At 35.0% G+C, this 18,769-nt stretch overlaps 1 protein-coding gene across 2 annotated transcripts in view; it reads right to left on the reverse strand.

Annotated features, from left to right (window-relative positions):
• NOL4 (nucleolar protein 4) overlaps nucleotides 1-18,769 on the reverse strand; it is a 288,315-nt gene that overhangs the window by 88,566 nt on the left and 180,980 nt on the right. Inside the window, exons 6-7 of one of the 2 annotated variants that reach the window (XM_014781317.2) lie at nucleotides 6,762-6,941; nucleotides 5,847-6,038 (exon numbers count right to left, since the gene is read on the reverse strand). In XM_014781317.2, the coding sequence (XP_014636803.1) occupies nucleotides 5,847-6,038; nucleotides 6,762-6,941 (372 nt within the window). The remainder of the gene's footprint in view (nucleotides 1-5,846; nucleotides 6,039-6,761; nucleotides 6,942-18,769) is intronic. The other variant, XM_087439118.1, reaches the window with a different exon arrangement.

Below are 18,769 nucleotides of genomic sequence, written 5' to 3' on the forward strand. Positions count from 1 at the left end.
GTAGATGACATCTGTAAGAAAGGGCAAAAATTGGTACAAATAGCAGGTGGGGAATTCAGACAAAGTGTGTTTTCTAATTAGCATTAATTAAGTTGATTGGTCACAAAGAGAGAAACCTGCACAGTTGTGTTCATGTTGTGTGAAGAATAATGTGAATAATATGGCTGCACAGGTATTATACAGTTATTAATTAAGATCTTGTGTGAAGGGCTGGGTATATTTGATCAAATTTTTAGTTTAAAGAAGCACTTTAATTCATTTTTTATAATATTTCTGTTTGCTATAGAATGAATAGAAGTGTCACTGTAGCTTTTGCAATGCTTATGATATCAGGGAAGCTGTGATTTAAAAACAAATTCTCATCCCTCTACTTTAGGCTGCATTAGACAAGTAGAGGCAAATGATACGATTGTCAAATTTCCTCAAAAATGTACCATATCTTGGGGCCAGCCCCGTGGCTTAGCAGTTGGGTGCGTGCACTCCGCTACTGGCGGCCCGGGTTCCGATCCCGGGTGCGCACCGATGCACCGCTTCTCCGGCCATGCTGAGGCTGTGTCCCACATACAGCAACTAGAAGGATGTGCAACTATGACATACAACTACCTGCTGGGGCTTTGGGAAACAAAAGGAGGAGGATTGGCAATAGATGTTAGCTCAGGGTCGGTCTTCCTCAGCAAAAAAGGAGGAGGATTGGCATGGATGTTAGCTCAGGGCTGATCTTCCTCGGAAAAAAAAAAAGTACTATTTCCTAAACATTAACTATTTATTTTCTGATGAAAGAACTGTGAAATCAGAAGGTCAGATATCAAAATTATTGAAGAGGGTATTATAAAATGTAATTAAAAAGAAGTGCTATGAATAAGGGCTTATAAAATGGTATGAGAGTATGGTGTTTCCATAATTAGATTATTTACATATTTGTTTTTAAATTTATATCTTACTTTTTCCCCTAAAATAGATATCAGATCCACCAAGAAAATACGTGCACTAAAATAAATTAAACAGAAAGATAATTGGGACCTCAGAAAGTCTTTGGCTCTGAACTTATATGGCAGTGAGGCACAAAAGTGAACCTATTAAGTTACAGTTTTCTAGTGATGAGAAAACGTAAAAGCACTCTATTTCCACAGGAGAAACAAATTTTTTTCCTGCATTGCATTCTAAAAGAAGTTTATGAAATGAGATCATTTATAGTGGACATTAAGTAGCCTAGTGGACAAGGTCTTTGGCAAAATTTTACAAAAAATTGCACGTAAGTTATTTCTTCAAACACAGTAAATTACATAATATTAAAAAGCAAGTAAATAGGTAATTTTTTAAGAGGCTGAGTTTATTGAATTCAAATATCTAGGCTACTTGATCTAACTTGGTACAGTGACAAAATTGGAGATGCAGGAGGGAATAATGGACTGAAAATCTCTTGGACTATCTCCCATAAGTATTTTCATTTGAGTTTTATAAAAATACATATAAGCCTGTGCAGCATGTTGGAAAAAGTCTCTAATAATGCAAACTCAGAAAACAAAAAGAAATCATATCACGTAACACAGATGATACTCAGGTAAGGGCTAACCCTACCTTGTTCATAAAGGTTTGCTTTTATGATCTTATCTATGGTAGGTGCTCTTGAATTTAGGATCAGGACACCTTGGAGAAATACATTTCTTTTCTGGAACAATTAACAGATATTCTTAGAAAAAGTGGCTGAAGTAGTTTGAGAGTCAAGGCCACACAATAGAATCAATAACAATTTGATGTATTTTTGTCTAAGGATTAATTTAATGGCTGCTTAACTCACTCGATTCTTCAAATCTAATGAAAACTAAGACAGTACTCTGGATCAAACTTACTAGATTTATTTTTCATAAAATATGCCCTTTTATATTCAACACTGAGCATTTTATAATTTGAGATGACTGGTAACAGTGAATTGGTGAAAATGTGTAGAAAAGTATCATAATATGGTTACTATACTTCACGTATTATAGAGACTATTTGTAGTGATGACAGAAATTTTGGCTGCTTAAGCAATCAAGACCTGTGGGGTCTTGATAATTCCAGTGAAATAACAATGCATAAATACATACTCTAATATTTGTATGAATTTAATTAAAATGAAGTCAATTAAAAGTATTTGTGTTGGCATGTAAATTCTTAAGGGATAGTGTAGAATAATTAAACATGAATAGATTTTGTATTAACAGCAGCAGAAAATTAGTCAAAGTGAATGACAAGACTCTCAAGTATAGTAGTAACATATGCTCTGATAAACCACTTCTATGGGATTATCTCTTTGAATTTTTTAATCAAAGTCAGCAGGAAACATGAAATTCAATATTTTGTGTTTCATTCTACTTAAGGAGTCTCCTGGCCTAGACACCCAAAGTAATTGGAAGAGCTAAGCCTGTTGAATGCCATTTCATTGTATAATATGGAATCTCCTACCAAATAATGCTACACTTAACAATTTCATTTTACAAACATATTAAAAACTTCTTTAGGTTGCTTTGTTGACTTAAGTATTACAGAATGATTTGCATATAAAAACAATCACATAATGAAAATGATACAGTTTCTTCATGTCTACTTACACAAAACACATTAGAAGAAAGAATTTTTGTTTAATGTTGTTTCAATTAAAAAAAAACCTGTGGAGGGGCCAGCCCCGTAGTGTAGTGGTTAATTTTGGTGAGTTCCGCTTTGGTGGCCCACGTCCTCGGGTTTGGATCCTGGGCACAGACCTACACCACGCTGTGGCGGCAACCCATATAAAGTAGAGGAGGATTGGCACAGATGTTAGCTCAGGGCTAATCTTTCTCACCAGAAAGAAAAAAAAAAAACCCAGAAAACCACCTGTGGATATTATCTTATACAAAATTTTAAAATTATGAGGGCAAAAAATATTCGTGTACAATACTTAGCTGTAATTACTATCTGTCCTAGTCGTGCCTTTTCCTGTCTGTTCTAGATAAGGATGAGTATTGAAAATGACACATAATCCTCCTGACACTGTGACAATGAAGTGATACATAAAACAAATCAAAATTCCAAATGTCAACCAGATGGTGGATTTAATTTATTATTTCCAGTAGTACATTACTGAGTAATGTATTAAAAAAATAGACTAAACTACAATATCAACTTTCATTCATGTTCTTCATTTAACATTATATTATTATATTGTTACACGTTATTACTTAAGCATTTTACTTCCCACAACTTGTCAATCAATGAATCATGATGATCAGGGAACAATGTATATTTTCCTAATTAACAGGTCAGACATCTCTTATATTTCTCATTATTACTTTGTATAATGTTTTGTACATTATACATATATTCAATAAATGAACAGAAAATGAATGAATGAAAATTATTAAAAGTCAAAAATAGTAGCATTTCTTTATAGCATATTTCCTTCAAGATCAGTTTGTAAAACTACTTGACTTTGATTCAGTCAGCTTTGGGACCTTTTCTATACACAGCACAAAGTTTACAATGAATAGATGTCCATACTGAAGTAAGTAAATATAATTAATAAAAAAACCTGTGAATGTCTCAAATATGCCTCAGAGAAATTAAGAATTCTATAAGAGAATGATTTTTTCTCTTAAAGAATTAATAAGAAAAATTTATACCATTGAAAATAAGATAAATTTTACCAAAGAGAAGGATTTCTAAATGACATTAAAAGATTAGGAAGAAATAGTAATGCCAGATGCTGGTAAAATAAAAATCTTGATATATCATATTATTATCTTTATTGTTACTGAAAGAGAAAAGTGTATACTGTGCATCGTACTCTGAATGAGATATACTTAGTTTCAATTGGAATTTGACATCAACTGCTAAGTGGTTCTGAACCAGAGGTCAATGCCAGGATTCTGGGCTTTTATATCTGTTTAGATATCCTTTTTATCACCTCTCTCCTATAGAGTAGATGATAATAATTTTTAAATAATTCAGTAATGAGGAAAATAGCTTTACTCAAACAATCTCTCCTCCTCTCTTCACCATACCACCTCTATTGTCTAATTTAGTTTGATCAAGCACAGCTATGCCATTTTTATTTTAAAATAACTGCACCACGAACTCCAACTTCAATGTAGTTATTCTGAGAAGTAAGCAAATACTTAAATGGAGTGTTCTGTGATTATATAATACAAACATTTTGGAAAGCTTTTTCCAGATGATTTGATTTGATTAATAATAGTTTTTTTTTTTTTTTTTTTTGTGAGGAAGATCAGCCCTGAGCTAACACCCGATGCCAAGCCTCCTCTCTTTTGCTGAGGAAAACGGGCCATGGGCTAACATCCGTGCCCATCTTCCTCTACTTTCTATGGGATGCGGCCACAGCATGGCTCGACAAGTAGTGCGTCAGTGTGAGCCCGGGATCCGAACCTGCGAACCCGGGCCGCTGAAAGGAAGCGTGCGCACCCAACCACTGCGCCACCAGGCCAGCCCCGATTAATAATAATTTTTGATTAATAATATTTTCAATTAAGATTTTATTTATAATGTTCGGTTAATATTTGGTTAATAATATTTTCGGTTATGATTTATTGAGTGGTTACTATGTGTCAGAAACGGCTTGCAGAGGTTTACATGTAACAACTTATATAATTCTAACAGCTTTATAAATTAGGAGTTAATATCATCTCCAGAGAAGGTACCTGAGCACAGACAGTTGAAGTACCTTGCCCAGGTCATACAGTTACAATGTAGTGGATCTGGAAGTCCAAACCAGGCTCTCTGGACTGAACTTTGTGCTTGTTACCATCTAGGCACACTGCCTCTCTACAAGAATAGTCATTTTTCTTTTAAAAAATATCAAAGATATTTTTACCAATGTAGGAAAGCCAATGTAGGAAAATCGATAGTAGACAGGGATTTGTTTCTTTTGTCATTTCATTTACATCTGAAAAATTATTTCTTGTATATGGCATCCTCTGAAACTTCTCTTATCTACCCCAACTCCTACCCCATCACACCTAACAAATTAGAGGCACAGATCACAAACACTAATAGTCTTGGCTTTTATGGAGCTAAGAAAAAAAAATGGTTTCAGAAAATTTCTAATATATTTATGCTCACATACATAAAAAACAAAGAAAAAAATATGGTAAATGTATGCACTATTTCTAGGTGTAACAATTAGAGCAAGGTGAAATAGAATAAAGTTCAAAAATCATCAATATCTGATTTCCACTCATAAGTAATTTAACGTTGGCATAATCTCTTCCATCTATAAAGCCCAGCAGAATATAAAAGCTCATGTTACCGTCGACGAGCACACGAATATACTGAGTACGACACAGCCTTATTTTTCACGTGAGGATTTTCATTCCCTGATCTTTATTTTCAAGACTCACTATTTGTTAAGCGTTGGTATGAAAACGGTATTACTTAGCTAGATCCACCCATTTCCTTTCGCTCTAGAGAAAGCCATTCTCACATGCCATCCAGAGCGACAACTGGTGCTTCAGTTCAAGACTTGATTAACCTTATATCCACTTCAGTAGTGACAGAAAGAAAACAAACATGAATGAGATGCTGGTTCTCATTGGTTTTTACTCATATCACCCTCATTTTCTGTGACATGGTACCCTGTGGGCCTATGAGCACTGGTCTCACAAGGTATTCTTTATTGAATAAACAAAGAGAATAAATACTTCAGGAAGATGAAAAGGAGAAGGGGAGAAAAACAAACAAGCAAACAAAAACCCCTTTGACCTGACATTATGGAAAAAATAAAAAAGACACTAAGATGAAAAAAAAAAATAGTGTCATGATTTACATGTGGGATTTTGATGGAATCTAGGGCTGTGTTTTAATTCAAAACTCACCATCTCAAAACCACTTCTTTTCATCCGCCTGCAGGACTTGAGGTAAGTACGTATACGTTTTCTGGCACGCTCTTGATACTCAGGGAATTGTCGCCTGCATGAGTCAATGATAGCCTGGATCTTTTCTTTGGGCTGCTTAGAGATTGGGACCATTCGGTCCAAGTTTTCATCTACAAACAGCCTGACAAACATCTGTTGGCAAGAGGGAGACAGAGGAGAAGGGTTTGGAGGGCTGCTCTCTGCTGTTCCTAGCTTCCTGTCTTGATTACCGATAGGAAAATACTCTTTTCTGGTTTATGCACTGGAGAACTTTGCAATGGAAAGCCAGAAATTTTAAGCAAACACCCTTTAAAGACTTTCTAAATGGTTGGATAAAAAATAGAGAGAGAAAAAGAGAGAGAGAAAGGCAGACAGACACAGACAGACAAAAGTATAGACTATCGTGTAGAAAAAAATCAGGAAATAACAGTAGACTGTGACAATTAAGCAGCCCATAAAATTCTCTATTAATGATAAACATGACTGCTACATTGCTACACTGCACAGTGTGCTAATCTCTGAAAACAAACAATTGACTCTTTTGTCATGCATAATTACATAAACTGGGAAAGCAAAGGAAATAACTGACGACAGGCGTACTCTTCCAAGGAATAAGCTAAGGCCCCCGTCATCCACTAGGTAAACATGCATACTCACACAACACAACTCCAGTTTTCAGCTCACATTTGGCTTTAAAATTCTAAACAAAACACAGCAATTCTGGTGTCTGGTTGGCAAAGAGTGTTTCACGTACTTTTTAAATCCTTCTGTAAATTAAACTAACGTGTCTCTAAAATATCCACATTTACCAACAAGCAACAACATGAAAGTGAAGAGGTAAAAATTAAGCCACACTGGGAGTGTGGCAGGACTCACATTAAAAGCTTTCAACCGCTCTGCCTCAACGCCATCTGTCTCGTTAACTTTCTCAGAATCGTCATGGTCATCGTGGTCATCTTCATCCTCATCTCCCCTGTTCAGAGATAGGTCCTCAGCACCTCGGTCTACACTCTCATTTTTGCCAGAGTCATAGCTTGAGTAGCTATGTGCAGGAGACTGAAAAGAAAGGGAGAAATTGCTACTTTGAAATTGATTGCACAAGCTCATGCATTTTTTTTTGTGTGCGTGAGGAAGATCAGCCCTGAGCTAACATCTGCCAATCCTCCTCTTTTTGCTGAGGAAGACTGGCCCTGGGCTAACATCCATGCCCATCTTCCTCTACTTTATATGGGTCGCTGCCACAGCATGGCTGACAAGTGGTGTAGTCTGCGCCCAGGATCTGAATCCATGAACACACGCCGCCGAAGTGGAGTGCACCAAACTTAACCACTACGCCACTGGGCAAGCCCCCATTTTGTTTTATTTTTAATTCAAGTGTTTCTCAAAAATCTTGTTTAAATGAGTTTGGTTTAAAATTAATTTAAACCAAAATTAATCAAAATTAAATTAAATTAAAAACTCATTTCCTCAGTCACACCAGTCACATTTCAAGTGCTCCACAGCCACATGGAACATTCCTATCACTGCAGAAAGTTTTATTGCATTTAGCTTTTCGAGAGCAATTACTGTTTCCACTCAAGATCCATATTCCAAAAGAAAAACCAACCTGTAATCAATTTTGCAAGAGAATCATCAAATCACATATTCTTAGAAATAGAAATGACCTCTGAGCTTAGTCAGTCTAACTGCATTAGTATTCTTTAAACAGACAAGGAAATTGAGGGGTGAATATGTTTAATTGACTTGCCCAACAAGGGCCATACAAAATATTATTGAGACTGGGGGTGTTACTTATAAGATAACATGCTTTAAAATCAGTTTTATGAATTGTCTATGAGTCTTAAAATGACATATGATTTCGGTTTAGGAAAAAGGAACCAGGTTTCCTCTTAATTATCTATTAAGCTTAGTGCTTCCTAAGGCATAAAAGATGAATGCTAATGAAGACAATTTTCACAAACTTTGATAATTATGTCCAAGACCAACCATGGGTCCTGCTGTGGTATCTCCTACTTCTTTGTCAGCCCAGTGTCTTTTCCTTTCAGAAACAGCCCTCGCTTCACCAGGTGAAAGTGCCAATCTTGTGGGCATCAACCTTCTTTACCCTAGGCGTGTGCCTCAACTTGACTTCTAGGTGAAGAAAGTTTGCCTGTAACTGAAATCAAGTTGAATCCAGCAGAGCTAAGCAGAATAGAAACAGTTCTGATAACATCATCTGAGCATCTAGATTCAACTGTGCCTGAAATTAACCCAGGGACCCTTCAGCTGTGTGATACCATAAATCTTCACCCTCCCCACTCTTTTATTTACTTATTTTTGCTTAAATCTGAGTTTTGGTCACTTGTAATCGAGTCTGGAGTGGTACAGAAATCAATCATTACAAGTCCAGCTTAATATGCAGATTTCACACATGCTAATTTAGATACTTGGGAAGCCCCAGCTAAATAGATAATAATATCTGTAAACAGCAGCAGCTATCCTCAGATCAATCAACAAAGTAAAATGCTTTTGAAAGACCTTTACAACAGGAAATTTCAAGTCAGTAGTGTTCAAAAGTGCCTCCGTGCAACAACATATGTGTAGCATGCTCTAAGGATCACACTAATATGTTATAACTGTATAATCAGAGGAGTGATAATAAATCTAGAATTGATCACTGACATTAAAAGTGAACTCAAATTTAACTACCAGCATATTTTTACAGTTCAAGTTGTTAACAAGGTAGAATTACCTAATAAAATATAAGGCAAATATTCCATAGGTTTGAAAAATATACCATATGTAATATATTTTTTAAATGGAAACCTTCAATATTTGAAAAATGTTATAATACATTTATCTGAATGCAAATATGCTGGGCTAATTTGTTCTTCCTACATACTGTGTGAGACACACAACTCAGCTGTCTGCTACAAACAGAACCACTTAGAACCATGAAGGATTTATAGCCTCAGTCACTCAAGGTAAAGAAAGTCCAATCTTATAGCTCTGAGAATATTCAGAATGTAAATCTAATGCATAATAAATGTTTTTTTCCTCTACAATATAAAGTGAAATTTGTGTAACTCTGAATTCTGTTTCTCAGCTGGAGTGTCATTTCTTGCCCTCTTATTGTTGAAGATCCAACTAGCTTTCAAGGCCAATCAGATTTAAGTTCAATTTCTACAAAGATTCCTCTTCTACCTCTGTCTACCTCAATCTTTAGCTAAACTGCGAACTCTGAATATACTATGGCATTTGACACAGAATTAAACACTACCATTGCACTCTACTTTTCATGTTAATTTGCATTTTCCTTCAAGGCATCAACACAGATCCTTCTACCTTTTCCCTCACAGCATCCAAGAAATGCTGTCTACAGAGTTGGCATTCAAGATGTTTGTACTTTCTCTTTTTCTACAAAAATATTTCGTTTCAAAAAATGGGAGAATAAAGACAAGCCACAGACTGAGAGAAAATATTAACAAAAGACATATCTGATAAAGGCTTGTTATCCAAAATATGCAAAGAACACTAAAAACTCAACAAGGAAACAAACAACCTGATTAAAAAATGGGCCAAAGACCTTAAGAGATACCTCACCAAAGAAGATAGACAGATGGTAAATAAGCATATGAAAAGATGCTACACATCTTAAGTTGTCAGGAAAATGCAAATTAAAACATCAATGAGATACTACCACACACCTATTAGAATGGCCAAAATCTGAAACACTGACAACACCAAATGCTGACAAGGATGTGAAGCAACAAGAATTCTCATTCCTTGCTGGTGGGAACGCAAAATCATAGAGCCACTTTTGGAAGACAGTTTGGCTTTTTCTTATAAAACTAAACATACTCTTACCATGCCATACGGCAATCATGCTCCATGGTATTTACCTAAGGACTTAAAAACTTATGTCTACCCAAAAATGTGCACACATTGATGTTTATAGTAGCCTTATTCATAATTGCCAAAACTTGGAAGCAACCAAGATGTTTTTCAGTAGGTGAATGGATAAACTGTGGTACATCCAGATAACAGAATATTAACACTAAAAAGATATGAGTTATCAAGCCAGGAAAAGACATGGAGGAACCTTAAATGCATGTTACTAAGTGAAAGAAGCCAATCTGAAAAGGCTATACAATGTATGATTCCAACTATATGACATTCTGGAAAAGGTAAAACTATAGACAGTAAAAGGATCAGTGGTTGCCAGGTGTGGGGAGTGAGGATAGATGAATAGGTGGAGCACAAAGGATTTTGAGGACAATGAAAACACTCTGTGTGATATTATAATGATAGATACATGTCATTATACATTTGTCCAATCCCATAGAATGTACAACATGATGAGTGAACCCTAATGTAAACTATGGACTTTGGGTAATTATAATTTGTCAATATAGGTTCATCAATTGTAACAAACGTACCACTCTGGTGAGTGATGTTGATAATACGGGAGGCTGTGAACGTATAAGGGCAAAAGCGATACGGGAAATCTCTATACCTTCCTCTCAATTTTGCTGTGAACTTAACAGTGCTCCAGAAAATTAAGTCCTTTCAAAAAACAGAGGGATGTGGGTAATGGGGTGATAATGTAAAATCAAGCAATAAAAATTACTATAGGCCTCCTAATAACCCACATAAAATACAGCAGTCATTGCCCCATAAACCTGTCTCTCCTTAGCAAGAATTTTGGATGCCCATACCCTAAGAAGCCACCATTTCAGGAGCAATTATTTTCATATTTCTGACATAAATCTAAAAAGTTCAAATCAGATGTTAAAAAAATGCAAAGATATTAAAGAATCACAACTTCGGCCCTATGGAAGATGTATACCTGCTTATTCTTAAAACAGAGATGCTGGTTTATAGGGATAAGGGTAGATTTTTGCCTTAGTTATATATTCCATTTGTTCCTCTTGATATAACATGTGGCCTTCCTTGGCAAAGCTCCTCCCGAAAATACATTTGCACTTCCCTTTCTCACATTTTCCTACCCTAAAAGAACTGCTATCACTGGACCTAGAAAAATCCCCACAGGGAGGAAGCTAAATCTGTTTGCTTACTCTGTGGTCAGAGCATAGGATGGCTCAGACAGCAATACCACAGTGCTTGATATGAGATGCAGCTGGGGCTGGGGGCTATTTCTGATATATGCATGATGACAAAACTTTTATTTCTTCACTATGCCCTAAATAAGGGAAGAACCACATGAATTCAGTGCTAGGCCTCCATACTTTCCTAATATTCTGTACATATCTCCGTCACAGCACTGATGATAAAGTATTACACAAGATTAGCTTATATGTCCATCTTCCACGTCCACTAAGAGTTACTTGGGATTGGGGTCACTTAGAGACCATGCCTTTTCCATCTTTATAACTTTGCACAATGTCAAACACATAGTGAGAATAAAACAAATGTTTTCTGAATGAGTGACTGCTTACATGTTAGAGTTGTACAGAAGATGATTTGACTTAATTTTTTAAATCAAAATTTAAAAATTTATCTTACCAGTTACTTTTTAAAATATCAGTTATTCATTACTGAATCTACTAGGCAATCTTAGCATCATTAAAAGTGTGATGACCAGACACTGTGTGCCTTCTGATGTGATGCAAAATGAAGCATACAGCATCACGTAAGAAGCAAGTTCACCAAAAAAAAAAAAAAAAAAAAAAGAATTTGAATCTAATCAAACCTAAGTCTAGAAGCAATGGTTCTCAAAGTGTGCCTGTAGACCAGCAGTTACTGCATCTCATGTGAACTTATTAGAAAAGCAAACGGTTGGCGCCCATCCCAGACCCAACTGAATTAGATACTTTGGGGCTAGACCCAGCAATCTGTGCTTTAACACGCCCTTCAGGGGATTCTAATGCATGTGCAAGTGTGAGAACCACTAGTATGGAGCTAACTTCCACTTATAGGAAATAAGGCACATAGAATAACAAGTTAAATGACACCAGAGAAAGCATACAGACAAATCCAGAATATGAGACATTGTACAGGACAATGGACTTTGGTTCTGCACTAAGTTAGTGTCACAGGAAAAAAATGTGACATATTACAAGAGATTCAAGAGATGTAATAAAATTAAATGTGTTGACTTTGCTTATATCATGATTTAAACAGACCCAATGCAAAAAGACATTTTTGAGAAATTGGGAATATTTGACTATGGATGAGGCTATTAGATGATAACACTGAATTCTTATTCATTTTGTTAGATGTAATGACCTAACATTTGGTTAAGTAAATATTTATATAAGAAAATGTCCACATTTGTTAGAGACACAAATTGAGGTAAGAAGGGAGGAAATGACATGGAATTTGGGTGATGAGTATTAGTAGTTTTATATATTATATTCTCCATTTTAAAACACATTTTAAACTTTCAAAATAAATTTTAAAATTTGCAATTAGTTTGATATCTTCTCCGTTTTGAATATTTTTACATGACAATAATTTATTCATTTAAAGAAGCATTTCATGCTAAGCGCATTATTCTTGGCTCATAGGATTGAATGGACCCAAGTTTTTTGAGGCCTCAAAGTTACAAAATTTGGAGAGGGGGCTCATTTGAAAAATTAGATACAAAAGTGAATATTTATTTAAAATGAGAAAAATCACAATAAATTACAATGCTCTAAAAAGCTTATAAATTCTACAAACATCACAAAAACGCAGAAAAATAATATTTTGAAAATTAAATAACTCCCTGGCCCATCTCTATAATATTGTTTTCTTTCCACATTTCTTGGCTGCATGCTCTTTGATTGCTTCTTCATACGATGATGATTTGTATTATCATATTCTATAGAAGGAATAGAAAAATGATTCAGTCTTTAGCCTGTCTGATGGAAATGTGTCTTTTACTGTTGATAGCTTAGAAACTTTCCTTTGCTCTTCAAATTAATTATTGCTAATATCATGCAAATTGTTAGATTGTTTTCAGTTTGGGGAAACCCTTAATCAAGTTCCTTTCATATCTGAACCACGAATTTTTAGGGCATTTCAAGTTTTCCTGAGAAGTGATTGATGTCTTCATTAAAGTGGCATTTATGAGTTTCGTGTTTTCTTCATTGATATCAGTATTTTCTGTCAAATACAATATAAAATTTAAATCTTCTCTCAACATGTTAATAGAATTCATTCCTCTTCGTTAATTGCATTTTTCTTCCTCCTAAAGAAATACTGCCTTTAGTAGGTTCTGAAAAATCTTATTACAAGTGACTTACTTCTCAGTGTCAGAATAATGTCTATTGATTTCACTTCTCATTTTTATTGATTTTTTCCTATTCCATTAATATTTTATCTGAGTTTTCTCTCAATCTTTTATTAAATAAATATAAAAGCAACAAAATGATATAGCCTTCATATATTTCCAAATTAGGAGTCTGTAATTTTTCACTTTTTTTATCCAAAAGATCCAAAATATCTTTGTACATGGCGGTCGAAATGTCACATTCCACTGTGTGAAGGGTACACAAAATATTTCTGTATTATTATTTACTGCTGCATGTGAATCTGCAATTATCCATTTGAATAACCATGGAGTGGTATTTGTGATCTGGTTTACTGGTCTACTATTGTGTATATGTTTTCCCATGATTTAGATTAATTCTTCTTAAACAGTTTTGGATAAATGTCACATTTGACATTTCATTTTGACATTTTCCAAACGTCTTTCCAAAAATGCATCAAATTTAACAATTACTTTGAAGATTCTCATGAAATTTGTTATTTGAAAATCATTCCATTTCATCATAACCTCTGAAAATAAATCTCTCTCACTTAATAATTTTAAAACCACAGCTACTTTTTGCCTCTGCAAAACGATATTAAACAGTTTTTCAAGCCTGTTCTTCAAGACGTTGGGTGGCTAGCACAGTGGTTCTCTCACTTTGGCATGCATCAGAATCTTCCCAAAGATTTGTTAAAACACAGACTACTGGACCCCATTCAGTAGGTCTGGAGTGGGGCCCAAGAATTCTGATTTCTAACAAATGCCCAAATGATGCAGATGCTGGTCTTAGTCCTTTGGGGCTGCAATAACAAAAATACCATAGACTGAGTGGCTTAAGCAACAAACATTCATTTCTCACAGTTCTGCAAGGCGGGATGTCCAAGATCAAGATACCAGCAGATTTGATGTCTAATGAGAACTTCCTTCCTGGTTCACAGATGGCCATCTTTTCCCTGTGTCTTCACATGACAGAAGGGGCAGCATCTCATATCAGTTTGACAATCTCTTTTTATTTCTTCCATAAAATAATGTTTGCAAAGAATTTATTTTTTTCAATAGTGTTCTGTTGACTCTCTGCAAATAATATTTGATCAACATTTTGGGTAAAAACACAACCCCCTCTTTTTTTTATTAAACAGTATTGAATGAAATCAATTCATCCTAAAAGGCCATAATGAGATATCACAGTTCTTATCAAAGTCAAAATGAAACTGCTGCTGACATTTCTGTTTGTTCTGTTGACACAACAAATTGTGTTTTTCTTAAGTATTATTTTAATCTTTCCTTTGTTCTGTTGTTTCCTGTTAGAAAGGATCTGGAATCTCATCATCATCTTTATCTCCTGTTGTCATTTCCATCATCTACACTCTCTTGGTTGTCATCATTCTTTTCCTTATCTTCATGATTTTGACGATCAGAGTTTTTTATTTTTCACAATAGTTTTTGACATGTTGACATTTTGAAGCTCCTGCCAATCTTTCTCTTTTTGTTTTTGGCTTCCTATAGGATACCTTCTTCCCTTTATATCTGAATTGTGGAATGAGCAAGAATTCTGAAGAAATATATAAAATTAATCTAAAATTAAGGCCTATACATTTCTAAATCAGTTCTATGTTATTTTCAGCTACATAACTGTATTATCACATTGTCCTCATACCATACACATTGAGTTCTTGATGAATCTACATAGAAGTTTTGTTACTGGAAAATTTCTTTTTTCAAGCCATTTCATCCTGTCAGTGGCAACTTTGCATGCCATTTCTTCTGGAACTTCCAGGCCTCATCCGGACTGATTGTATGCTTGAAGCAATATGCAAATATGCAATTTGATAGGTGAGATGCATAAAACAAGTGTCTTCACATGTAGATGTATTAGCTATTTTCAGATCTGCTACAGGTTTATGTCATACAAACAAAAGGATAAAGTCTACTTTGTGGGATTTCCATAAAAAAGGAAAAAAAAATATAGTATGCTTATTGAGTATATTCTTCAAAGGACAGATCTTTAATTTTGACTAGGTATCAGTAAGAAGCAAATATTCCTTTTTTTATTTTACATATAGGATGATTAGAAGAATGTTCAACATTCCAAGCTGTGACAACAGTTCAATTTTTGTCTCTCCCGTCTCCATTTCCCATAGAGTTCTGGTGCCAAGAACAACAGCACATGTTCACATCAGGATCTGGGACTGTAAACACCTTGTGATGTGATGCCAGGACACTGGTTTTAAGATCATTCCTGGGAGCTCTTCCTATGCTGGCATGGCTAGTAGTAACTCAAATGCACCCAGAAATGATGCTGAATCTCTTCTTTTCCTCCATTGTTTTATAGAAGGCATTTCTGTGGTAACTTTATAGTGGTAAAATCAAAAACAAACTGAGACCAGCCTTGAAAATTCCCTGAACAGACACAACCAGTTTAGTCATACAAGCAAAGCTTAATTTAGCTTATTTTGCAAGGCTAGCTTGACCTGGGTCATTTCTTGTTTATGTCTCTGAACATCATAAGCAAAACTTAAACTGTTCCCGAAAATTGAAAGGAAGTATTCACTAAAAAATTCCCTGTCATTATCATTTAAGAAAATTCTAATTCTATAACCAATCACTGTGAAGAATAAACAGTCCCTGCTTTCTTATTATATAAGCTGCTTTACAATATACCCCTGAGCCTCATTCTATGTTTGGTTTGAATGCTCCTGGTTCATGAAGTATCTTTTTAGTGTGCGCAGAATAAATTTTTACTAATTACTACTTTGGTGTTCGTTGGGTTTACTTCTGCTATTTCTGAACTTTAGACAATAGTTTAATCTATACATTATAAGATGGGATCATGATGAAATGAGAAGAAAAACGAACATTCTTCAGAGATTCTAGAATTGAAACTGGTTATGACAACAATGAAATTTTGAGTTGACTTCTTTTTGTAGAAGGGCATGTGTTCAGTTTACTAGTAAGAGTTGCATTTATGAAGTAGGGAAAGTGTAAGTGTAAGTATGTGATATTGGCTGAAGTAAGGAAATAAAACGGTAGACATTTGCCACTTTTACCTATTTCTGAGGAATCCCTCTATTTGTGAGCAGAGCCCACCTCCTAACACAGAAGCTTAAAATGCCTGCATTGTGGTTGGGGGGACCCTTGACCCAGCCCAGACTCCACCGACTGGATTCACCCACCACAAACTTTAAGTACAAGGTAGTAATGTAAAGAAATAGAGGCAATTTGGAATCCATTCTGGCCAAGGTGATGGCCAGAGGGCAGCTCCAGGGGCAGTAGTATCCATGGTTCTGGGGGCAATTGCCTGTGCTCAGTCTTGAGATATTTCCATCAGGTGACTTCTGCAATGCAAGTTAGGGAATTGTTCCTGTATATGAAGATTCCAAGCCTGATTCTCCACCCCTCCCAGAGACTGCTTTATATAAATATTTTCTTTCTGCTGCAATTAGCCAGTCATCTCCAACTAAAATCACTGAATGCTACAAAAACCAAACTCTTTGATGAGAAAATTGACATTTGAATTGAAAAAGATTTTTTTTTAGTCCACAGATTACATCATTCATGATACACTGCAAGTTTTAAAAATACAATGCGAATATATTAAGAACACCTACAATTTAACAACAATAAAAAATAAAATAAGCTGATTAAAAAGTGGGCAAATGACTTGAATAGACATTTGTCCAAAAATGACATACAAATGGCCAAGTATATGAAAAGACGCTCAACATCACTAATCATCAGAGAAATGCACATCAAAACCATAATATCACCTCACACCTATTTAGGATGGCTACTATCAAAAAGTCAGAAAATAAGTGTTGGTGGTTATACAGAGAAATATGAACACTTGTACACTGTTGGCAGGATTGTAAATGGTGCAAGTGCTATGGAAAACATCATTTCAGTTCCTCAAAAAATTAAAAATAGAATCTACCATATAATCCCCAAATCCGACTTCTGGGTATATATCCAAAAGAATTAAAAGCAGGGTCTTGAAGAGATATTTGCACACTCATGTTCATAGCAGCACTATTCACAATAGCCAAAAGTTGGAAGAAACCCAAATGTCCATCGATGGATGAATGGATAAACAAAATGTGGTATATACATACAATGGAATATTATTCAGCCTTAAAAAGGAAGGAAATCCTGATACATGCTACCAATGGATGAACCTTGAGGACATCATGCTAAGTGACAAATACGGTATGATTCCACTTATAGTATGTACTTAGAGTAGTCAAAATCATGCAGAAAGTAGAATGGTGGTTGCCAGGAGACGAGGGAAGAGAGGAATGGGGATTTATCATTTAATGTGTACAGAGTTTCAGTTTAACAAGACGAAAAGAGTTATGGAGATGGATGGTGGTGATGTCTGTACAACATTTCAAATGTATTTAATATCACTGAACTGTACACATAAAAATGGTTAAGACAGTAAATCTTATGTTATGTGTTTTTTACCACAATTAAAAAACACATAAAATATTTTAATTTGAAAAACACAATTTGTGTAAGGAAAGAAATCCAAACATAAGGTAAAGAATGTCTCTTGTTTTTCTTTACCTTGATTAACTATCATGTACGAGTTTTCACAACTCTCGCTTCCTTACTCACAATACTGTGGGTTTATTAAAAGGCAATTGGGGAAGAAATTAATAGATATGGAAAAAGAAAAAATACCCTCATACCAAGCATGTCTCATTTTCTCTCAATTAAAGTGGGCCTCCTCTGTAGTTGGTACTGTTTGGGTACCAATTTTACATTGTGAGGCAGAGGTAGAGAGGACAGCTATCCTTCCCGCTATTTTAAACATTAAACTTTTTATTCCGATGAATATAATTTGATGTATTAATGATAGAAAATCATGTATGAGAAGCAGTTTTTTGAGGATGGAAGGCCTCAGAAACATGAATGATTTCATACAATGAAATCATACAGAGATTCAACACTAAACAGATAACAAATAATCTTAGATATTAGCACACATTTCAATGCAAAAAAGAAGAGAAATATCGGTCAGGCTATATAAACTCTGATGGAGCAGGGAGTGGGGAGGAGAGTAAAGGTCTGCATTCTAAAATGGGTTTAGAACAATTGATTCTCATGACTGTCTCCTGGCACACGTGCCTAGTGGGCTAGATGGTTACTGAAGTTTTTCTACCTGAGAAAAAAATTGCCCCATCATTCTGCAGATTCCATTTAGAAACAGAAGCCATAAGTCAAAAGCAATGCATTTTATCTGAAGTTACTAGATGCTTCTATGTGAAAGAATTGCTCCTGAGAGAATTTAATATATATTTTAACCAATTTGTCAAGGCTTTTATTTTTATTATACAAACGATGACAGAAATATGTGCTAGGAATGACACTTCAGATTTCTTTCAACCTCAAGCTTCTATGATCATATCACATTTAAGAGGAAGAATCTAACAAAGTATATGTTCTTAAAGCTTCTAGAGATAGATTTTGTCAGGGATACCGATTTTATCTTTTATTATAAGGTTAAAATATACTGATAGTAGAGAAGACTTGTGACCCAGTAAGTAAAAATGTGAATCCCTGGTTTAATTAACTCTTCTTTCAAAGTTTCAAAAACAATTATCAAAGCTATTAATCTATCACCCAGAGCTCAGAACATCTATTGTGA

The sequence above is a fragment of the Ceratotherium simum genome, chromosome 14 (assembly GCF_057802395.1).
Source record: "Ceratotherium simum simum isolate JZ-2026a chromosome 14, ASM5780239v1, whole genome shotgun sequence".
In the NCBI taxonomy this organism is placed as follows: domain Eukaryota; kingdom Metazoa; phylum Chordata; class Mammalia; order Perissodactyla; family Rhinocerotidae; genus Ceratotherium; species Ceratotherium simum.